At 38.5% G+C, this 25,346-nt stretch overlaps 1 protein-coding gene and 1 non-coding gene across 6 annotated transcripts in view; one reads left to right on the top strand and one right to left on the bottom strand.

Annotated features, from left to right (window-relative positions):
* The first annotated feature begins 14,432 nt into the window (after positions 1–14,432).
* Positions 14,433–14,504, top strand: trnaa-cgc. Its single transcript has one exon. It is a non-coding gene; the product is annotated as a tRNA-Ala (tRNA).
* A 2,745-nt stretch (positions 14,505–17,249) lies between these two features.
* Positions 17,250–25,346, bottom strand: part of scml4 (Scm polycomb group protein like 4) — a 61,647-nt gene continuing 53,550 nt past the window's right edge. For all 5 annotated transcript variants that reach the window (XM_036582322.1, XM_036582320.1, XM_036582321.1 and 2 more), the window contains 2 exons: positions 23,938–24,083; positions 17,250–22,967 (listed from right to left, as the gene is read on the bottom strand). In XM_036582322.1, the coding sequence (XP_036438215.1) occupies positions 22,842–22,967; positions 23,938–24,083 (272 nt within the window). In that variant the 3' untranslated portion in view covers positions 17,250–22,841. The remainder of the gene's footprint in view (positions 22,968–23,937; positions 24,084–25,346) is intronic.

The raw sequence follows: 25,346 nt of genomic DNA, 5'->3' as shown, positions 1-25,346 counted from the left end.
AACAAGTAAGTCAACAATTTCACTCAAAGTTGCTAAGATTAGTTAGCCACCTAGCAAACACTGGAACTTTAAAATAACTAAGGTGAACACTTTACTAGACCTTGTTAGAAGACTCACAATATAGACCGCAAAACCATATGATATGTGGTGGTTTGGTTGCCAGTAAGCTGGTCAGCTGCAATGGAAGCGGTTATTCTGATCAGGACCAAAACTGGCATACATCGCATTTGGGATGCTGGTATACTTGTGAACCAGCATGACCATGCTGGGTGTCAAGCTAAACCAGCAACAGATCAGCATAAATAATTCTGGAATTCATACTGGTCTAAGCTACTTTTTCAACAGGTGAAATAAACTAGTAAAATAATAAAATAAATTATTGTAATTTCATACCATTATGTTGGAAAACATACTCCGTTCGCTCACTATAACAAAAGTAGTTGTAATAAGTATAGTTACTCTCCATCTCAAAACATCTTTCCACACAGTGACCAAACAGTTGTTAAGCACCTGATTAGAGGACAATACTAGTTGCTCCAGCTTTGGGTGCTCTATGGTTATGACCTAACTAGAGAAGAGAAAGTGACCAGTGCAGACAGTTTTATGGTCAAGCTAGAACATCGGAATATGCTTTAAAGGAGCTTGTGTAAGTTTGTCTTGTTGAAATGTACTTTAATCTTTATAAGATGACTGCAGTAAGTCGGCTACAGTAAAGTTAGCATTTTTAGTGAACACAGTCCATAGATTATCTAGGGGTTTTAACATTGGCCATTCAAAAGTCATAGCATGCACAGGTCTCATGCCTAACTTGTCAAAATGCTCAGACCATGTAATGTGTCTTGTTACTAATGCTATTGCTGAGCAAAAAGGAGAAGATTACAATGTAAGTGAATTAATTCTTGTAGCTAAACTAACTAAGGCTGTCTAATATAGTTATATACAGTTTGAATATAAGTGATAAAACATCCTCTATAGGGAATTAACTTACATATGGTGTTTTTCTGCAAATTTTAGTGCACAAAATTTACTTATTTGATGGGTTCAACACATGGGGAAAAATAAAACATAAAATATAAAGTGTGCTATTACTTCTGTATGAAACAATGTATCCACTAATATGTTATATAAAGCAAATAAACAGTAATTGTGCATTAAAATGTTAAGAAGTGTGTAGGGCATGTCTTAGAAAATCAACAAAAAGTAATTTGACCAGGGGTGCTTAAACATTTGCATAAGACTGTACTATAGAGGAATCATTTATAACATACTATAGAATAGTTTTACTATAAATGGATGAATGAGTTAAAAGAAAATAGTCTTAACTGAACAAAAATACACCATGTAATCACAATCAAAGATGGCTGGTAAAAAACAAAACAAATTAAATAATAAAGCCTTTTAAAGGGATCATTTTATATTTATATCATATTTATGATCATGTCTTACATTTTAATATTTCTCCCTGTGATCCACTTATAATACATTGTAAAAAATACGGTGCTAATTTTTTATAAGGCAATAGTTTGCATGTCTGTTTTTTTTAGTTGATTCAACTTCCTGCTATTTTAAGTATATTGAACTAATGTAAGCCACTTAAAATATACTTAAACAGCTTAACACAGTACAACTAAAATGTTAAGTCAACTTAATGTTTTCATTTACCATCAACTCAAAATATTTAGTTGGAATTTAACCAGATTTTGTAGTAAATACACGTCTAAATAAAAGAGTGTGAATTTAAGTTGTTCCAACTAAACTGTTTGAGTTCTACCAACATAGAAAGATCTATGCAAACTATTGCCCTAAATTTTTGCCTTCCTTAAAATATGAGCTCACTCACTTCCTAGTCAAATAAATCAATTTTCAGACTTCAAGTGTCACATCTGACACATTTATTGACACAGACACAGCTTACCAAGCAGCAAAAACTCACCTATACCATTCAAGCCTTAATTTTAATTTACATTTACTGCTTGTTTAACCTAAAATAAACATAAAATACATGACCTAAAAATGGCATCCTCTTTGTTCATAATGCGGATATTCATGACATTTTGTAAGATGTCAACTGCTTTCCCAGCTCCATCCATATCCTTTAAAAAAAAGAAAAGAAAAACAATACAGTTAGTTACACAGGTGATAATTATCTGAACTTTCAGATTGTTCGGCCACTTCTTAGGAAACTAAAATGTATTCCATACAGGAATGTTTACAGTGTTTATTGTCTTAGACTCTCAGTTAAACAAAATGGGATTAGAGGTGGATGATATGGCAAAATGTATTAGCACGATACTTCAGGATGTTTGTTTCACAATATTTATTTTTTCAGACATCTAATCAGTTACCACACATTTTACAAAGGATGAATTTTGTATGAATGTATGAATTCAACTACTTTACTAGTTGGTAAATAAGTACTGACAACATCCACTATATGCTCAGAAAAGTATATTTTGATGTCATTTTTCATGATAATGATAAATCTTGCCTTATTGCACAGCTCTAATTGGGGTGCACAACATATTAGCAGCCACTACATTATTTGTCAAAATGTATGAACATTTAAGGCCTCACTTCATTTTGATAGCCCCCTATAGACTAGGTACAGATGTCAAAATTATAAAAAATTATCTGCTGAAACAAAAGTGGTTGTCCTCAACAGTGTTTGGGTTAGGATTAGTATCAGGGTTAGTACCTGAGTTGAGGTTAGATTATAGTTTTGGGTTGAGGTTACAGTTACAGCTACAGTTATAGGACATATATAAGTTTATGGTTATAGGACACTGAAGGTGAATGTAATAGACACAATACTGTTTAAATGTCAGAGACCACACACTTTCCATCAATTTACATTTTATCATGCATTTAAGCATGCTAATGGTTCTATACAGAACTCAGGGTTCTAAATAAAACCATTGCCTTTACTAAACAAAACCACTGAAGAAGCCTCTTTTGTTAAGTGTGTACTTTACTAAAACACAAAGTAGACAATTCAGTTTTTTCTTGTTTACTGTCATTTGTAACAGCTTATTTACATAAAGTGGAATCATAAACATAAATTTCTCGATTTCATTTAAAAAATATAACATTTTTAGTGCTGTACTTTGTATTATTTTGTTATTATTATTATATTATTATTATTATTATTATTATTAAATGTATTTGTGCCTATAAATTATTAAACTGTAAGTGTTAACTGCAGAAGTCAACTGAGAGTGTGGACTGTTGAGAATTAAATATTGCAAGAGGAGTTACACATTTTGTCAATTACAACTCAGTATACGGTTGCTGAAAGTAGCTGATGTTAATGCAGCAGACAGAACCAACTTGCGCAATAAAATATAATGTTTCCCTCTAGTTAGAGGTCTGCACTCCTGTGGGATTCCTGCTGGACTTGTGGGACCCACCACAATATCTTGCTGCACAGGGCTAATTTTCAATATTGTGCAAGGGGGGCGAGCAGGCACTCAGTCCACTGCAGGAGGGGGCGGGACGAAGCTTGCATAAAGAGAAATTCTGCAAATTAATAAACCGCCTACATCATGTATGTAAACAATATAAAATGATAACAGTAAAACAATTAAAATGAAAGTTGCGAAGCAAATGATCACATGAACAACATGCAAAGTCTTGCAGCTTACAGAGATGGCGGAGCCTACAGCATGACGGCCACAGCTGCCAAGCCCAGCAAAACATAAAAATAAAAACTGCTCTGTGGTTTAATTCTTGCTTTGTGTTTACTGGGGACAAATGGCGTTTGGTGAAGTTACTTAACAGTGAGCCTGATGACCATGACTGCCCTGTTATTAAAGCATAGAATAACGTTTTTGTGAATAGACTGTCAAACATTGGATGTCAGTTTGCATTAATGGAACTGCGCAGGCGGGAGCGGGCCACTACATTTCGGTTGCAGGTGGGAGCGGGACAAATGATTCCAATTTTCTGCGGGAGCAGGATGAAATCTTGTGGGAGTGGGCCGGAGTGGGTCTGACAAAACAGTCCTACACAGACCTCTACTTCCAGTCATTTGTCTAGAAATAAGACAATCAAATGTACAGGTCCACAATATCATACATGCATTATATGTACCTCACAAAATGTATATCTGTGTTTAAACAACACGTTTCATGTCTATTAGCTCACTAGCGTTCAACCAGTAAATAACTTCAGCATCAATGGGAGGACTTGGGGGTGGGGGGCTAAACATTTGCAAGATAAATTGGTGGATATATGTACAGCCATGGCTGAAATTGTTGGCACCCCTGAAATTTTTCCAGAAAATGAAGTATTTCTCCCAGAAAATTATTGCAATTACACGTTTTGTTATACACATGTTTATTTCCTTTGTGTGTATTGGAACAACACAAAAAACAGGGAAAAAAAGCCAAAAATGATATAATTTCACACAAAACTCCAAAAATAGGCCAGACAAAATTATTGGCACCCTCAACTTAATATTTGGTTGCACACCCTTTGGAAAAAATAACTGAAATCAATCGCTTCCTATAACCACCAACAAGCTTCTTACACCTCTCAACTGGAATTTATGACCACTCTTCTTTTGCAAACTGCTCCAGGTCTCTCATATTTGAAGGGTGCCTTCTCCCAACAGCAATTTTAAGGTCTCTCCATAGGGGTTCAATGGGATTTAGATCCGGACTCATTGCTGGCCACTTCAGAACTCTCCAGCGCTTTGTTTCCTTTGTTGTCCTGCTGGAAGACTCATGACCTAGGACGCAAACCCAGCTTTCTGACACTGGGCCCTACATTGCGACCCAAAATCCTTTGGTAATCTTTAGATTTCATGATGCCTTGCACACAGTCAGTCAAGGCACCGAGTGCCAGAGGCAGCAAAACAACCCCAATACATCTTTGAACCTCCACTATATTTGACTGTAGGTACTGTGTTCTTTTCTATGTAGGCCTCATTCCGTTTTCGGTAAATAGTAGAATGATGTGTTTTACCAAAAAGCTCTTGGTCTCATCTGTCCACAAGACGTTTTCCTAGAAGGATTTTGGCTTACTCACATACGCCATAGCGTTTCATTTCATTCAAATGTCAGATAGTTCACGCTGACACTGATGCACCCTGAGCCTGCAGGACAGCTTGAATTTCTTTGGAACTTGATTGGGGCTGCTTATCCACCATTCGGACTATCCTGTGTTGCAACCTTTCATCAATTTTTCTCTTCCGTCCACGTCCAGGGAGATCAGCTACAGTGCCATGGGTTGTAAACCTCTTGATTATGTTGCGCACCGTGGACAAAGGACCATCAAGATCTCTGGAGATGGACTTGTAACCTTGAGATTGTTGATAATTTTCCACAATTTTGGTTCTCAAGTCCTCAGACAGTTCTCTTCTCCTCTTTCTGTTCTCCATGCTTAGTGTGGCACACATAGACACACAATGCAAAGATTGAGTCAACTTCTCTCCTTTTTGTCTGGTTTCAGGTGTGGTTTTTATATTGCCCACAACTGTGACTTACCACAGGTGAGTTTGAACGAGCATCACATGCTTGAAACAAAGTTATTTACCCACAATTTTGAAAAGGTGCCAATAATTTTTCTGGCCCATTTTTGGAGTTTTGCGTGAAATTATATAATTTTTGGCTTTTTTCCCTGTTTTTTGTGTTGATCCAATACACACAAAGGAAATAAACATGTGTATAACAAAACATGTGTAATTGCAATAATTTTCTGGGAGAAATACTTCATTTTCTGGAAAAATTTCAGGGGTGACAAGGGGCTGTTTTTTCAGCTTGGTTTCCATAACATGGACTGGGAACTCTTTTATATCAAAATGGTAAGGAAAATTCAGTTGTCCATGATACAGGCCATGTCCATCAAGCACTGTTTTTTCCTATAAGAAAGACCAGTAGGAGAATATAAAGTATGAATTATTATCACATAAATTGCTGATTAATTACGGTTCATGCATCTAGATAAATTTGACCTGTTTCATCTTTTAAAATCAAGCAACTGATTTTAATCCATAAATCATGACAGCCCTACAATTAACCTAATGAGGCACTAAACCCACTAGAGGGCAATATTAGAGGGATGGAGAGACATAGAAGAGAGACCCAGGCGGGGAGACATAGTGACAGATACCTAGATAGAACACAGACACACAAAAAAGAAAAAAAAATCCTCATTATTGCCTAAGGAAAGAGAAATGTCTTACAAACTGTTGGGATAAAATTATTATTGGCCAGACAGGAGCGAGAGGAACCCTGCTGGGAGGGGGATGACATATTTCCCCATTTCACTCTCCGTCTGTCAAATCCGATAAGCTACTTCCCTCTTTCTCATCTCCGTCTGCTTTTCTCCATTTAAAACACCTCCAGAAGCATTCGACACGAACTAGAAACTAATGTTGCAGAAGAGATTGCGACGCGGAGCCCATCCAGATGAGAGAGCTCCACCAGGAGCAGAAAAAAGCAGACGGAGATGTTTTAATGTCCTTAAGTGACACGCTCATGCCAGATCCACATTCCCTAAAGCCATCTTGTCAGCATGAGATAAGCTGATAAAAGTACTGCCAGCGTCTGCCTCGGAAAAGCAACATAACTTCTGTCAGTCTGCTGTCACCGCGCCATCATGTCGATTAATTCATCAAACCTTACAGATAAACTTTGGCGATTTCTTTGCTTACTTAAGATATCTGTTCTTTCTTTAAAGACTTTTAGCTGGTGGCTTGATCATTAGCTAAAAATTATACCTGCACATTGACTTTTCCTGAGGCAGAGGAGCTTTTTAGCTCTGATTTCTAGCTATTTTTCTACTAATCTCAGTTTCCAGAAATGCATGTTCTGCAGGCTTTCATGCTGTGTGGATACCAGTTACTGGAACACTTTATATCAATGCACATAAGATGATGGATCAAATTCTTATAAGTGATGAATTGTATCTATATTTTTGGGGTTTTTTTTTAACACAATTTGAAACCCCTACTTTGCAGGTCCACCATGCTGGCAGAGAGTGTAGTCCATCTGTTGGTGCACAGTTTGTGTTAGTCATCCTCTAGCCCAGAGGTTTTCAAACTCAGCAGTCTAGCCCTTCAACCATGGTCAGATTCTGACCACAGAGCGGCACTCGGTTAGATATTTTCGGAGGTGGACCACTCTCAACCTGACAGTGACACTGCCTACACTCTCAGAAAAAAAAGGTTTAATCTGTCACACCCCTCACATCACTGAGATGGTACTCGAAGTGGTACATCTCCAGTAACTTTATTTAGGACATATAATTGTACCATGTGTGTATACCTTGTTAATAAACAAGCAATGATGATGTTTCTTTTGAAATGTTTTTTATTTATTGAAGTATTCTAAAAGTATTCTCCTAAAAATGCAAAAAGTAGCAGTATTCTAAATGCTGCCTTTTCAAAATGTAACTTGGATTGAATACAGATACTTATTTTCTGCATTCTGAATATGTGATCCCAATACTTGTGTTTAACTAACATTGCTTAAAGCTGGTGAATGCTTTGTTCAGGTACTTTCAAACTTTAGCTCATTTGACTGATTTTAATTTGTTTTATTTCCTGACTGCTACAGGCATCAGTGATTTATTATCACAGTAAACACAGTGCCCTAATCACTGTACAGTTAGCTGTGTATGGGTTCTGATTATGATGACATACAAACATATTCAGAACACATAACATGTATGAATATATTTGCAACTGAAATTTGACCATTTGCTAGCATTTACTACAACGTCTGGCCACTGTAAATATTTCTATTGTAATGATATTTTTTAAGTTGCATTGACTCCAAACACACTTCACGCCTTCATTCGAGACTTTTTTTTTGTTTCAAATCTATTTTGTTCATGAGAAGACACAAATGTGCATCTTTCCCTCAGGAAAGTAAATGTACTGCACCTTTAAAACCTATTTACAGCTGCACTATGTAAGAAGAAAGAAGTAGCATTATGGAGTAAAATATGGTGTGTGTGCGCTGCTGCAAGTCACCTTGTAAAGCCTGAATACAACCAGTATTACAAAATGTATTTCCACATTTTCCGTGCAATTATTCCTATTCCTATTCCTCTTCCTATTAAATCAAACAAAATCACAAAGAGTACTGCTCAACATTAAAGTGTCTCTGTATGTCTTAAAAATGTTTTGCTGAAAGTGTCAAGAGTGAGAGAGTTTTACTCTTCTAGAGAGCAGATGGAAACTAATTTGAATATTTGTTTCCAATATTTCAGTTGTTCGCTTGATATTATTCGACAACTGTATTGAAAACTGGCTAATGAAGGGTCTAAAAACCATTGCAACAACGCTGTGCCTGATACACTCATACCAGCACCTCACAAACTACCACGTCATTGTCACTGTTGTGCTGAGAATTGTACATCACCCAAATAATATCTGGTCTATTAGTGGTCCTGAGATCAGAAGCTGACTAATGACTAAATGTAAGATTTGGGGATTTGGAGACCTCTCTGGTGGAAATATGTAATTGCATGTAATGTGTGGAAGAACATTTTGTAATATCAGTTGTACTTCCCTGAGCAGCTGAATCTGATTATTACGAGCGCATTGAAAGAGAATCCAATAATCTAGGTGGCTATTTTTAGTAGCTGGCTAGCAAAAAAAGCCTAACTAGTTCAGGAAGAAAAAAAACTGCTCTGGAACGGTCTTCAAGTCCTTCAGGTCACAGAGTTGTCACCACCTCTAGAAAGCCAGGCTGATGGTTATTCTTATAGTAGCTCAGGCTCTGTAGCTCTTCTTTTTTGCTTGTAGACTCTCTTCAGTTCTGGTTTTATGCTTTTCTTAGAACAAGTGACATAGCAGAGGGTGACTGGGTTTGAGAGATTTCATTCTGTTCGTTGAATTTACAGCGCTGTTTAGGTAAGCACTGAGAGCCATGCCTCCACTACCCAGCTCTTAGGGTGGGGCCCCCTTTTTTTTGAACCCATGCATGTGATGTTAATACATAAAGGAGTATGAAAAACTCCCATAAAATCTGACCTGATGTCTCAGCACAGGGGCACCATGTTTCAGTGTGATTTTTTCTCCTTAGGAATGCTACTTCTTTCAATGTTAACAAAAAGTTGTACATAGTGCAGCTTTAATGTGGCAGAGCTGACTGATAAATTCTGCATGGCCTACACCATTGAGCCAAAACAGCATAACCACCTGCCTACTATTCATTCTGCTGTTGGCAGGGGTGGAAAGAGTACTGAAAATCCCTACTTAAGTAAAAGTACTGTTACTGTAGTGAAAGTAAAAGTATTAATAAAGTAAATTACTGAAGTAAAATAAGTAATAAGTAAATAAGTAGTAGAAAAGTATGTGAATAAGCATAAGAGGTACTTCTTTGTATATCCAGAATCACAACCTGAAAAGGTTCTGAGTTGACCCGACTACATTATTGGAAATAATCTAAAAAGGCAAAACTAAAGCCAAACATTAAAGTGAAGACTGATCTCAGTAGTATCTCCGCTAATGCACATTTGCACATCTTTCTGTGTACTGTGTAGGAAACAAGGTTTACATGAATGCATTTCATGGTTAAATGATACAATAAGGCTTCCTAGTTAATCTGTTTCCAATAAAGTAGTTCAGAATCCCTGAAAGGCTCTGCAGAGTTTGTAAAGTCTACATGAAATAACTTGATTAAAAGTCAAGATAACACATAGATTACTCTGCTAGAGAAACCAGAATAACCAGCAAATGTTGTGCTTTGGATGCTGGTATGCTGGTCAACTAGTATGACCATGCTCAGTGACCAGTTAAACTACCACCAGACCAGCATGACCAGCATAGACCAGCTTAGACTAGCATGGAATTCTGCTCTGTGCTGGTTTTTCCAGCAGGATACTTGATTAATAAGGTAATTTTTAGTGACAGCCCTAACATCCTTAAGCTTCTTGAACATTAGCTTATATTAACTTATAAGTGTGAATCTCTACAGACAGTAAGCATTACATTCACAGCCTTCAAGCTGTGTAAAAGTGTTGATAACTGTATAGTACATTTCTACCATTAAAATCATTAGCAACAAATGCAAATTTATCCCGTTTTAATTTTCTTTACTCTGATACATTCTCTGGCAACCATATTAATTACTTCATACAGGAGTAGACACTTATTTTTACTTTACTTGACAGTTGAACAGCTAAATAGCCTCTCACACTGTTCACAGGCAGAGAGAGAGAGCGGGAGAGAGAGAGAGAGAGGAAGACAGAGGCTGAATTCTGTGATAACTTGACAGAATAAACTTTCTGGTGATGTAATTTTATCTGTAAGTTGAGATTGAGGACAAATTGTGTTTTTGCCTATGTAGTTCTAAGTTACAGAACGAACGACGACCTGAATATTACAGCACAACATTGTTAAAACTGTGTTGAAGTGATGCTCTGATGTCTCAAATGGGATACTGATGTAATGAGGTTTGTGACCAACAAACTAACACCGTAGTACCTGCAGTCTGATCAGACTATAGTTTAGAGCAGTAAGAATAAAAAGAAACAGAAAGTGAAGAACAAATATCCGTTCAGTAGATTGCACTTGCTGTTTCAGCACATCCTGGGAATTTGGAGGCCAGTGCTACACCTCAAACTCTTTATCATGTTCAAACCATTCCCGAACCAAGCCATGTGGCAGGTGGCATCATCCTGCCAAAAGAGGCCACTGCCATTAGGGAATACTATTGCCGTGAAGGGGTGCCGGGTCCACAACAATGTTTAGGTAGGTAAGTTAGGTGCCTAGGGCCAGGGTTTCCCAGCAGAACAGTGCCCAGAGCATCACACTCCCTCCATCGGCTTGTCTTCTTACCACAGTGCATCCTGGTGCCATCACTTCGCCAGGTAAATGGTGCAAACATACCTGGAATGTCCAACACCCTGTTGCAGGTTTGCAGGTTTGTTCTTACTCATTGGTAGGTACACGCTACTGCTAACCGAGAGCACACCACTAGCTTTGCTGTTTTGGAGATACTCCAACCCAATCATCTGACCTCAATGTCAGTCAGGTCTTCACGCCTGCCCGTTTCTCCCGCATCCACTATTAGAACCAACAGTTCACTTAACATCTAATCTAACCCAGACATTCACATGCACTATCAACAGACCACGTGTCTGTAACTGTACACCCATATAGTGGACCTATAAGGTAAGTGGAGCACATAAGGTGGCCAGTGAATGGAAGTCCTAATAAAGTGGACAGTGAATGTATAGCTGTATCTGGTGTGAACTCTGATCTTTCAGCATTGTGTGCTGCTGCAGCCACACACCACAGGGACAAGGGTGATTCTTCACTGTTCAATCTGCTGTGGAGGAAATGAGGTCACATTCTGACCACTGCCATGTCTTGACCACATCTCACCACTGACAGTGCTGGGAACAGTCTGAATAAGCATACTGGGGGCTCAAATGTGCTGGGCTAAAATGTTGCTGTGTCCTGTTTCTAGTAATTAGAGCTGTAGCATTTATTTCAGGTACCTGAAACCACATCCTGAGTCAGCAGCAAGTAGCTTTGGCTTTATCATGCAAAGAAATCCAGATTATATACAGTGAATCTATTTGGTGCATGAGTGGAAAGAGCAAGCATTGTTAGAGTTAATCCCCACAAGGAAGGAAGCTGGAAATGCTTTGTTGTGTTTGCGCGTGTTTATGTGTCTGTGTATGTGTTTGCCTGTTTGTTCAATTGACTCTGTTTTCCCAACATCCTAAGTTTATGGATTTTGTCCACACCTGGAGGGTATGTTTTCAGTATTTGCAACATCCATTAAAGAACGGCCGGTTCCATCCTCCCCCGGAATCCTTCACTTCTGTATTTGTACCCTCCCCCTCACCTCTTCCACTCTCTTTGAGTTTTAGCTTAAGGCAGTTCTTCATGTGCGCATTGTTTTTCCTTTTTTTTGTATGGTGGTTGGGGGTGTGTGTGTGTGAGTGGTGGTGGTGGGGGGGGGGTGGGGGGGGTGACAAGCTTTTGTTGTTTATTGCCCCTCTGTGTCATGTTCTCTTCGCTAAGCTGCTCCAGTACCATCACGGCTGCTCAGAGAGCCCTGAGCATCCACCCAGAATCTCTCCAATAATGAGTCTAGCCTTGAGCTGCTGGAGTAGCCTTGAGCAGCTTTTAAAGTGCTGTCCTTCTGTGCAACAATTATGGTTGAGTTTTTTTTAATGCATTTTTGAAAGACGTCCATCATAACATTGATTTTCAACAGTTACAGTCACTTGCTTTCTTGGACATGACTAAAATGCCACCAGGCTGTCTAATGTTCATACATTACTCCAAAAGAGTTTCATCAGTAGTGGACACAACACCTTTTTACTCTGGGTTGCGTTCCGTAGAGATGCTCAGAGTGGGAGCATCAGATGAAGGTGGAGTGCTAGGGCTGATTCTGAAACTAGGAAAAAGTTTTTACAACTAGAAAATAACTATATACAATATATTATATATACAATATAAAAGAACTATATAGCTATATATATATATATATATATAAACTTAACTTGGTCCCGTACAATGGATATGTGTTATGTATCAGTTGGAGCTCAATGCATGCGAATAAAAGAGTGTCCTTTTATTTATAAGCTTTAACTGGAGGAGTTCCTCAAGGGTCAGTTGTAGGTCCTCTGTCACTATGCTGAATGATCTTATAAGTGTTTGTTGTGCTGATATCACAGTATTGCATGAAGTATATTGTTATTAACACAGTGTTGTAGACATTTATACATCTGCTGAAGAACCCAGACAATGACAATGTCATACTGTATTGTCAAATTTTTATATATAGCTCATGCAAAAGGATTTTAAGCATGTACTTTTTGAAATGGCTCAAATGCCTTTGAGATTTGCTGATCAACAAAAATCCTGGATATAAATGGGTTTTCTTGCATTGTATTACATTAAGTGGACAGGACCCAGGAGAACACCCATTTAAGGCACTGCTCCATATTGTAGAGGTGTGACCTCCAGATGGATTCATGTTTGAGTAACAGCTATACTGCTACCATCCGTTGGAGGGGATCCCCAGGGATAATGCCCATTGTTAGACAAAGCTCTCATTGTTGCAGACTACAGTCAAGTGTGCTGAGAAGCTAAAAATGCTGTGTTACCAGTAGTTCAAAAAAGGTGCAATGGCAGACTTCCTATAGGAGGCATTCGTGATGTATACAGAATCTACAGAAATAAGTTCCAGCTGACCTTGCATTGACTTCTAATGTTACAAAACTAACCATAGACTGGAAAACAAATCTATAATTTATTATGAGATTCCTTACCAACCTTACTGGTGGTAGAGAAATGTATGCAACATTTATCAGGCCAAATTAACGAGAAAAATGAACAAAAACAATGAATTAGAAGTCATGTGATAGTCAGCTGTCATTTATGGAGTTTGCAAAAGAGAACTAAGCCCACTGTCTCATAGCCAGCTCCCAATATATATCCCATATAAACATGTTTTAAGGGCATTCAAGACAGCAATCAATTGTTAATATTCCATTATTCTACCATATGCCCATTTTATGACTAAATATACTGTTTTTCTTGCATATTTTAGGGGATTAACAGTGTATGGGCAGCAAATAGCCTGGGCTCATTTTGCATGCTAATTGTATTCAGTTACATGGCATATCCAGAATAGCATAGTTTAATATTGTACAATAAGTCTGGCAAATGAGGATCATCATTTCAGTTTATACCTGAATGTTTAAGACCAGAAGTCTCAGGCCAAGAACATTTGTGACATAAGAGCACCACCTATAGGCAAAGAGCAGCAATAGCAACATATAATGGCAGCATCGAAATTAATGCAAAAGGTGCAAACTTGCAAGATGCAATGATATTTTAAATTGCATAGCACAAAGACAAAGATGAATCAGAGAAGATGAAGAGTTGGAGAAGAATGTTGAGCACTCAAAGTGAAAACTGTAAAAATAGCAGAAAATGTCTGCCATGCCCGTTAAAAGTCATGCTTTATTAACATTTTCTTACACATTTTGAAGCTCTGTACAACTTTTTTGTAGATCAGCCAATAATTCTGAACAAAATTCTGTTAAAACCAAAAACACCAGTGCAACCTGACTCGCAACTCATCCTTCATTCCAGCAGATGGCGCCATAACGAATGCGTCACCTACGAATCTGTTGATGCACATGCGTCACCCAATACACTATCATCGGTTAGTATCTGACCACTGGACCACTGCTGACCAGGTATTATCTGGGTGGTGGAGCATTCTCAGCACACCAGTGACGCTGACATGGTAGTGGGTAGAAGTGTATGAGGCACGTCAGTTGGTAGGTAACTGACCACTGATGAAGGACTAGTGGAAGGCTACTACAGACTGTCCAGCAATAGATGGACTACAGTCTCGAGCTGTACACCAATAAACTGGGTAATCTCTAAAACCGTACAAAAAACAACACGTGTCAGGTTACGCGTCACTCTATCCTCTATCTGTGACGGGGATGTAGCTCAGTGGTAGAGCGCATGCTTCGCATGTATGAGGTCCTGGGTTCAATCCCCAGCATCTCCACGAAAATGGTATTATGTCTTAGAAGACAAACTTTATAGAACTAAAAAGCGGATTTATGAATCACTTTGGCGTTGAAAAAAGTGGCTGTTGTGACTTAGTAAAAAGACGCAACGACTCTGTTTAATTCCTGGAATAACTTGCCTTAAATTTGGCGCTAATGAGGCTGCTACTGTTGTTGCTGAGAAACAGAGAAAAGAGATTGTCTAACACATTTGTTTATTTTCAAATTCGACTAAAAACATTTTGTAAAAGTCAAATTATTCTTAAGGTGATAAATTTAAAAACAAACTGGTATTTTAGAAAAATAATGTTTTATATAGACACAGAACTAATTTTCAGAACAGAACAGCATAACATTTTAACACTGCTACTATCCTTATTGGATGCTTTTGAACTCCAGTTATATGTCTTATTTTTTTATTTATTTATTACTTAAGACTTTTTGTTTAGGACTTTCTAACAGTGCCTCGCGAACGTTCATGACGTCAGTAAGCGCAAAACGCATCACTCAGACTCGCCAACCCATCAGCACTCAGTAGCAGTAACGCCAGCGTCCTACTGCACAAAACCTGTATGCTGAAAAGAAAAGAAAAAAACGTAAAGATACTGGTACGTTTTCTTAGATTTTTTTATGAAACCCATATTTCTACTTTTCAAAAATTAAAGGAAGGTATCAGACAAATGGTTAGAGACGTTTAGTTTTTTGCTTTTAGCCATTTAGCTCTATTCATCCCCTTCATTTGTGGGAGTTTGCTGTTCTGTTTCCGGTACAATAGAAGGAATAGGAAGTGGCTCTAGCCTTTTGGGGGCCTTGAGCAGGATTTTTTTTCAGGGGCCCCAACAGCTTTGGCGTACTAACGTGATGCTGTTATGTGCACGAGCATGAGGATTAATCACAAAAAAACAAACAAAGGATACCTATATCTGTAAACTTTTTCTCCTTGTCTCTTCTCCTTCTCTTTTCTTCTCTGCATACATTCTTTTTTTGAGACATGATTAACCAGATGCAGCATGTTTCCTCCTATCTGGCAGAAACGGACTTCCATACAAAAAGAATGTGAGATAATTATGAAGTTGCACCTGAAAATAAGCCCCTAAATTAGCCACAGGCACAAAGTGTTGGTGGTCCTTTATTTGCACCTCTTTTAGTAAATCTGGCCCTAAATGTCTACAGGCTGGTCCCCTGACCTCAGTAGTCATGAAAGTCCTAGCCTACCTTTAGAAACCCTTTGCTGGATCACATGCAGTTTGTGTACAGAGCAAACAGCTCTGTTGATGATGTTCTGTTTGTGCCAGCTCCTGTAGGTCAAACTGTCCTAGTTACTGATGGGACAAGGATTTCCTGACACACAGAAGCAGGTGCAGCTCAGAAAACGCGTCAGATACCCAGACCCTGGGTCTTTGTGTACCACAAAGTTGTGTGCTCTCACCCCTGCTTTTCAGTCTCTGCACCAATGATGGTTCTAAGGAACCATCTGTGAACATCCTGAAGTTTGCAAATGACACTGCTGTGGTCAGCCTCAGAGCCACTGTGGAGTCTTTCAAACAGCTGCAGGCCCTCATGATCCAGTTCTATACAGCGATCACGGAGTCCATTTTCTCTTCTGGTTTGGATCCTCCACCTCACAAGAAAGAGCCAAATTCCAGGTCAGCAGTGATGATCATTGGATGTAGTCTGCCAACGCTTTAAGACATACAGCAGTAGGGTCATAAAGTGTGCTGGCAAATTTATAGCCAACCCCTCTCACCCTGGACATCACCTCTTCCAAGCACTTCCCTCTGGTAAAACATTTAGGGCCATCAAAGCCAGCACAACTAGACAAGCCAGCTTTTTCCCCAGCGCTGTAGCTGTAGAGCAGTGGACACCTGAAACTTTTTATGTACCACAATGCATAACAACCGTACAGATGTTCACACCACTCTTAAATGGGAATTCCACCATTTTTTCAAAATTTCTGCTTAATCATTAAGATGTAAACAGAGTCATTCTAAGTGGTGTGTGAAATGTTGTGGCCTAAATTGTGTTTTTTAAAATCCATTCATGACAGAGAGGTTTATCGAGGGCATTTTAAGGCAAAATAGTACCCAAAGAAATAGAGAAAAAAAGGCTATATTTGTGTTGTAGACATTGCAACCCCTGGTTCCTATAACCACCACTGTAAAGAAATCTGAGTCTGTAAGTTTCTGTACAATGCACTATTTCACATCAAACCAATCTGTTTGACTTTGTTTACATCTCAGCAATAGACTTATGCAGAAATGTTGAAATATTGGTGGATTTCCCCTTGAAGATACTGAAAGTAATAGCTGACTTTGTTTACTCGGACCTGCACATATGTATATATTCACATTGGCTCCTTTCACACTGGATCTTTTAATGTTTTATTTTTACCTTTCCTTAGTTAGTATCTTCTTTAAATATTTGTAAATAGTCTACGTAGTATTTTATATGTCATACATATGCGCAAGACAAAGTTCCCATATGTGCAACATACTTGCTGAAAATAAAGTGATTCTGATTCTGTTTAATTAATGTAATTTTAAAATAAAGTTTTCATTACTGGTGGAATATTAACAATACTAATGTAGCATGCAAATATCCTAAACTAAACGCACAGGATAAGGTTAACATGGCAGACAGTTATACTAAATACATGTTGCCTGATGTGCTACTAGACTACTAATCGGTGAACTGTGTTCTGTGCATAAAGGGCAATAAGAAACAGGAAAGAAAAGAGCTTGCAGTACTGAGTGCTCATTAATGCTTTATTCAGATGCTTTTGTAATGTTTTGTATACTGTATATCTCACAAACGGACAGACCACAGCCTGTCTGTGTTCACAATATTTCACAACACTGAAGCCACACCGTTGAAATCAATGAACTGAACATAAGAAAATGAAAATCAAATGAATAAAATTAGTAATCATTAAATACAGTCATATTTTAGCACCAACATGAATGGTCCGTGTTACAGTCCCCCAAGTCTTGTATTGACACGAAAGCCTCTTCATAAAACCTCCTTTAATATATGAACGGTTGTCTTGTATTCTGAAGAACAGCACTGGGTGAGACTGTCAGCAAGAGCAGCATTCATAAACATACACTTGCATTATGCATTATATCAAAAATGACACCAAAGTGACGTGGCACGGAGGCCAAAGTACAAAACGGACACAAAAGAGGAGAGAAACATTCTCCAGGGCTGCAGTAACGAAGTAAGAATCCTTTAAAGGAACAGTTTGGTAAAACTCACATTTACACAATTTAGCCCAAATGTAGTCGATCGTCCAAGACGTTCTGTGTCCAAACCTTGTTTTTTTAATCTTACACAGGAGCTACGGGGCAAGAATGTGTTTTCTCTTTGCTATCTATAAAAAAAAGGTATGTCACTGTAAAAAGCCTGAAGTTTGCCTCTACTTTTGTCCATATTTATAGGAGGATTGGGATAACAAGCAATATGAAAAATCAATAAAAATTGGGACAAAATTATTAATACATAGTGTTTTTATAATTTTAAGTCACAGGCTTTTTGCAGGTACTTATTCAGCACATCCAGGATGGCTGTATTTGTGCCAGTGAGTTGACAAAGCCTTAAGGCCTTTTTTCCACAGAATTTTATAAGTTTTGAAAGCGTAAACATTAACACTGTTGGTGGATCTAACCGTGCTGTTTGTGACTTGTTTAGCAGAATGGACTGTTACCCAGTGCCCACATCTTTAAGTCACCATAACTACTCAATGAATGCATTTCTTTGTTCCCTTTGTCTTCACATTCTCAATGTCAACTACGCACACTGGACTTGGACATTGGACGTTTTTTGTGCATTAAAGGCAAAAACACCAACGTAGTATTAAAAAGTTTCACGACGACTACATATTAAAGTAAAACTACCACAAAAATACTGCTTCTTATGCTGTTTTACGTATAGTTGTATGCAAATGTTTGAATACCACCTGGTATGGCATTTTCCTAAACATTTTAGAGCACCATTTCTATTTATTTGCTGAGTTTAACATATTAGAAAAAATAAAACCTACAGCATCAAATGTACAAAGGCCATATTTTATGTTTTTTTTCCCCAGTATGTTAAAATCAGCTAATAAAAAGTAACTGTATATTAAGAAGTGCAGAACAGGATGTGTAACTTTTATTTAGAAAATCAACAAAAAATGTTTGACCAGGGGCAGACAAATTTTTGCATTACCGTAAATATGGCACCATGCCAGCATGACACATAGTAACACCGTGATGTGCAGGACATCCCACAGCTGTGCGTGTAAATAAAAGTAAAACCAGAACTGGAGTTTCAGAAAAGGGATCTGTGCATACAGTGCTCAAGAATACAAAATGGGAAAAAAAAAGATAAATTCCATTAATCGTCCCATATCAATAATCAACAATCAGTTAATCAATCAGTGGTCCCAACCCTAGTTTACAGATATTAATTCTTGGACAACTGACTACATTTGGGGAAAACTGTATAAAGTAGATATTGTTTTTAGCTCCTTTAACACCCCGCTAATACGTCTGACATAGCAAACAGTGCTAACCAGATTCAAACCTTCAGATTTGTTTACAACAAAACATTCCACCCTCTGCAGTGCCATACATAATCAACAGCAGGACTGCAGGACTGGTTATGAACCTGTTAGGACAGCCCTATGGTGTTCAAGTGAAGGCTATCAAGAAAAAAAAAATGGTGCCAGTGTAACGAAAGTAGTTGACACTAGGGGTGGGCAATATGACGATATTCTATCATCGTGATAAATGACTTCACAATATGCTTTTCTGAGCATATTGTGGATATTGTCAGTACTTAATAGACACAGACCAACTGCAGGTTTTATTACAAAGAAAGCATAGTAAGTCCTGTATAATTAAATTTACTGCTGCATACATTGAAAATGTCTTTGATTATCATTATTATACTTTGGCCATATTGCCCACCTCTAGTTGATGCTGTCAAAAGCAGTCATGAGATTCCTGGACCGTCAACTTCTCACATGTAGAATTATAAAGTTAAAAGTTGACAGTGTGCAAACCATAATTCCACAGTACTATAGAAACATGAGTCTGAAGGAGTGTGGCTAGGCTAGGCTAACCATTATAGCTGAAGTTGAAAAAGATATTCCTCGGTTCTCAGTGTTACCTCAACAAGCCAACACCCACATCAACCACTGAGCAGAAATAATTTACCTTGTGTACAAGACTACAGGTTCAGAAATGTATTCCTGTTTCCTTTGTACTACTGAATTTATTGTACAGCCTTTTTCTTAGTGGTCGGCATTCAGAATGTAAGGAGCACCTAAAGAAGTTAACCAAGTGATTAAGTTCCTTCCACAGGATAACATGTTCCTCTCCAGCCAGCATGTTTGGCCGCACCACTGCACAGGCGAGCATCAGCGTTTTTATGCAAGTGTGGTCGTATGTACACAGCATGCGGGTTTAAGCTTAATATGTCAACTATTTTCGTTACACCAGACTCAGGCAAGGCAGAATGCACTTACAGGTCTAAAACAGGTGCAATGCTACTTACTATGCAAGGGCTATGCAAAGTGTGGAAATAAAAATAAGGGTGGATATTACAATTAATAAGTTATTAAAACAGCACCTCTATGCTTTGAGTTATACACTTAGGCATTCAATACATCTTTTTTGCCTTTTCTAAATCTTTCTAGTGCCAGGCACATTACGCTCACCTACTGACCTCTACAGAAGGTATTACATGTAAAAAGCTGAAGGCCTTTCCCAAAGAACTGAACTACAAATCTGAACAACCATAGGCAGTTTGGCATACTAATCCCAGTGAAGTGGCAGCTGACAGTGAAGGGCTTATTTAAACAGCGTCTTTAATTACAATATGATGTACAGTACTTAGGCATTTTCTTTTGCCTGCATGAGGCATGTCTCACTGAAAGAAACAGCACAGACAGAGAGAGCCTCTCCTATGCAAAGCTGCAGATGATTCTGTACAAGTGAGACAGCGCAGCTTTAGTTTTAGCCGCAGCGCAACGTACTACAGTGAAGCTTAGCAGAGAGCTGATTACATGTTTTAGGCAAAAAGCTTGTTGTACATGATTTATTCCTTTTCCTCTTGCACCTTTTTGTTCTGTGACACTGCTGATTTGACAAATGCACTGTGATTTAGCAAATAGTCACCTGTGGCTTGTCATCATTTAAATGATTGTATTTACAAAAGAATGCAGACTGAGATGCTTTACATTAGGTTTGAGCCACCATTAGGTTGTAAACCTGCTCCATACTGAAAAATGCTAAAAAAACAAAAGAAAATGTCTGAAGCTCAGGCAGCTTATAGTTGCCTTCTGTTGATTCTGTTCACGCACAAATTGTCACCCTTCACACAAATGTACTGTTTGAAAATACAGTGGGTGTCCAAAATAACAGAAACGCCACATGAACTGCTCATACTCACTGGCCATCTCATCATAAACACCACAAAAGTGCACTTTATAGGTTTAAAATTACTGACTGTCATCCATCAGTTGATGTACAGTTTATCAGCCCCCCCTCTATTCATCCACCAATGAGTGAAGTCTGGCTTGCGTAACAGTTGGCAAACTTAAACCTGCAGAGCACACCTATATGGTGTTTCTGATATATCGGCCAATGAGTAAGAATATTTCATGTGGTGTTTCCTTCCACATTGTCCTTCAATGGAAAAGGACCACCATAGGCACACCACAGACCAGATGCTATTTGCGTGATGGACCATTCTCAACACAGCAGTCAGTGATGGTCCTGTGGTGGTCCGTTTACTTTGAAGGACGAGGTAGAGGGGGGTGGTAAGTCAACAGATGGGCTACTGTGTTACAGTAATTGTAAACGTGCACCTGTATGGTTACGTGTTTCTGATAAAATGGCAAATGAGTTTGAGTATTTAATGTGGAGTTTCCTTTATTATGTACATCTCCTGTGTGCCAAAATAATTAATTCATTTAATTGACATATAAATGGCCTTCAGTAAGACCAGAAATAGTCTGTACAATGTTTATATGTATAAGGTACTGCAGATTTTGGGAATCATAAATCTTACCTGGATGTAGCCACCACGCACATCTCAAAAACAATACATTAATAATGTACTCTGGTATAATATTGAATAGAAGCATTCAGATATTAGTAAAACATCTTAAGTTTTGCCATAATGCTTTGTGAAGGATATTTTTGTGAACAAAAACCTCTTTCGAATACCCCATGGATTAATATTGAAAGTGCACGCATAGGCAGGTAGAGATGGTGTTGCTACTATATCTGCGTTATGTGCACCTGACTGAAGTGATACCTGTATTAGAAGCAGGTGTGAGTGGGATTTGGTAAAGAAACTCACTGTGGTTCTACCTGTGTTTGGTCCATTGGGTTAAAAGTTGGATTGTGCCAGTGTTTGCATTGTCGGCTGCATTGGTATCCATGCATTTTCTGGGTGCTGGTTTGCATTAAACATGAATATTGTAGAAACTGTATTGTAGTGTGATTTGGTGGTGCTAACTCTGATCTTCTATCCAAACTTGTTCTGAAGGATTGGTCCACGGTTGTATCCTCAAGTACTGATTCTTGTATTTTGCTGGTTGAGACGAAAACAGCGTAACCCTGTATGAGTTATTTCTGAATTCTGAACAGTTATGATTGTACTCAAACACCGCATTCTGGATGTGATCATGTCTCGTGTAGCTGCTCTCTGAAAAAAAACTCTGCAGAAAAAAATGAAGTCCAGTGTCTCAGGTCTGCAGAGAACTGCAGTGCCTCAGTTTCATCACTAGGTGGCCACCACCTTTAGACAATCCACAACTGAGCATACACCATAGAGATGTACACCACACTTGCATGGGTGCAGTCTACAACAACTCGTCACCGTAAACTGTCCCAACATCCGTCTTAGGTGTCACTAAGTCGCACCTTTTTCCTTATCTGGGTGACTGTATTTGTAATTCCAGGATGGGTGCGCTCTTCGTGACTTGGTCATCACTCAGTTTATCCATTTCAAACAAGCTCAATGTAATGACCAGGTCAGTGACACATCCAAAGGTAAGCAAAATGACCGCAGGAGTCTGTTGAAAGTCCATGGGCAGTGACACACCAGGAAGGAGAGGGTTTTAAAAAAATCCGCAATATGAAAAACACAAAGCACTGTAAATGAAAATAGAGTGGATGATGCCGTAAACTAGTCTGTCTCAGTGCATGTGAGAGCAAGTGATTTTGTGTCTGTATGTATGTGTATATAAGGGGAAGGGTGGAGTACAGTAGGGTGGGATGGGGGATATATGCATGCGTGCTTGTAAGTGGTTGCGCGTGGCCTTATGGCGTACCAGGGGCAGATCAGAACTTGTTCTGTTTTAACTTGTCGATGTGGTAGCAGAGCTTGAGAGCCGGGCCCAGTTTAAGTCCCAGATACTTCATGATCATGTCACTCTTCAGCAAGAGGAGAGCATCTCCATCAATCTCCTGGAGGACCAATCACAACCCATCAAAAACTCCTTTTAGAACAATGCTTTCACAAATATACATCTGTGATGCTAACAACATTGTCACTGTTGCGACTAAACACAACTGAAATATTAACAAGAGAAGAAAAAAGCATTTAGAACTTTAATGTACATTCAGGTAACAACATTTGATTCCCAGTAATTTGGGACCATTTCTACTGATCAATGTAAAGGCAGGTGGTACTTTCAAACTGTGTGAAACAATAAAAACTAAAAAGTTAAACGATTACTTTTAGCAATATTCTAAAATAAAATGTATTATACTGTACAAACGTTCAAAAATTGTCAACGTTCACAACATATCACAAGAACATAATATTGTGAAGCCTTTAAGGGAAATGATACCATGTTTAAAAAAACATATTGTATAAACTGTATATGTTCCTATTCCCAGAGCATCATTTTAAATAATATAAATTCTGATATGCTTGTTATTTTGGATCTTGAATCTGTTCTGGATCATTTCAAGAAAAGAGTGAGAGTCTACACTATTTGATGACAGAGACACAAATCTGCTAGTGTTCTTCAAGCTTAAATATACCAATTTTGTTTGTACTTAACATTATGTATGTTTTTTATGCAAGTGGATATGTTTTTTAACATAATTTTTAGGAATGCAGGCAATTTACACTACTAAATAAATGTTATATTAACCTTACCATGCTCAGACATATATCTGTTTCCACGATAACAGTACATATAAATGCATCACAAATAGAATAATTTATCTGTGTCCTTTGTAATTGAAACTACTGAGGAAAAAAAAAATGATTTCTTGACATGTCCACTAGGCACTGATCTAGTGGAATGACTCTTCAGTGTTTGATATTACGATGCTATTCTGTTCTGATAGCAGGCGCACTGCAGGCAATGACAATCCGTCTGGATACTGTAAGACTGTATGTGCTGAAACTATTTTCAGAACTCACATGTTTTCGGAAGAGCTCTACATGGGGTCCTAGGGCCTGAGGGTCTGCATCTTTAATGAACCACACCACCTCCTCTACGCTCCAGCGGGACGGGTCTTTACTGGAGGGAGGCTTCAACTCACCTGCCTCCGGTGACGGACTATAGGCTAGGGGATAGAGGGAGGGAGAGTGGGAGGGAGAGATGGAGGAAGGTAGAGAGAGGGAGGGAGAGTGGGAGGGAGAGATGGAGGAAGGTAGAGAGAGAGGGGGGTGGGAGGGGGAGAGAGCGAGAGAGAGAGAGATATTAAAAGAGAGATTAGCTCCATTTATCTAGTACTTATTTAATCCAAAGCAACAGTTCTAAGCTTGGGCAATAAAACAACAACAACAATGATCTAAATCAAAATGTTTTTTTAGTATTGGTAATGCAATACTAAAAAAAGAGGGAGGGAGAGTGCCATTCTGTTCTGTTCCTCAATCTCATACTTGCAGCAAAGACAACTGCTTCTGCTATTTTTAGTATAGGTACTGCATGTTGCAGGTTGAATGTATACTTACATTTATAGCTTTTATAAATACTTCATACAATAGTATATTGCCAAAGGTTTGCGTACACCCCTTTTAGTGAATGGTTTCTATATTTTAGTCACTTCCATTACTCACAGGCACATAAAATAAAAAAATGCAGCAAAGCAATCTCCTTAGACAAACACTGGAAGTAAAATGGATCAAGCTAAAGGGCTTAGTGACTTTAAACATAGCATTATCATAGGATGTTAGAGCTGCCCTGGTCAACTTAAAGTGCTGTTAGTGTAAAGTGGAAATGTCTAGAAGCAACAACAGTTTAGCAGCAAAGCGATTGGCCATACAAGCTCACTATCATTACAGAGTTCCTAACTGCCTCGATAGCCAGCTAGAGCTGTTGGTTGGGAGCTTTATGCATTTAATTTCAATGAACAGCTGCACACAGGTCTAAGATCACCATGTGCATTGGCTAGAGCAGTGTAAAGCACTCTGGAGTGATGAGTCAGGCTTCAGCATCTGGAAGTCAGACAGATGAATCTGAGTTTGGTGGAAGTGAGGAGATCACCACATACCCAATGCATAGTGCTAACTGTAAAGTTTGGTGGAGGAGGAATAATGGTCTAGGACTGTTTCTCATGGTTTGGGCTCAACCTGTTAGTTCCAGTGAAATTAGAGTGAAATCTTAATGCTACAGCATACCGTATATTTTAAGAAATGTTTACGCTTCCAAGTTTGTGGCAACAGAAAAAGCCTTTCATGGTTCAGCATAGCAATGCCACTGTGCACAATGCAAGGTCCAGAAAGAAATGGTTTGCTGAGTTTTATGTGGAAGAACTTCACTGGCCAACACAGAGCCCAGACCTCAACCCTGTCAATCACCTCTGGGATAAATTCAAACTCCAAGC

The sequence above is a fragment of the Colossoma macropomum genome, unplaced genomic scaffold (genome assembly GCF_904425465.1).
Source record: "Colossoma macropomum unplaced genomic scaffold, Colossoma_macropomum, whole genome shotgun sequence".
In the NCBI taxonomy this organism is placed as follows: Eukaryota; Metazoa; Chordata; class Actinopteri; order Characiformes; family Serrasalmidae; genus Colossoma; species Colossoma macropomum.
The sequence above is the reverse complement of the archived record's forward strand: the minus strand, read 5'-3'. Positions and strand labels throughout refer to the sequence as shown.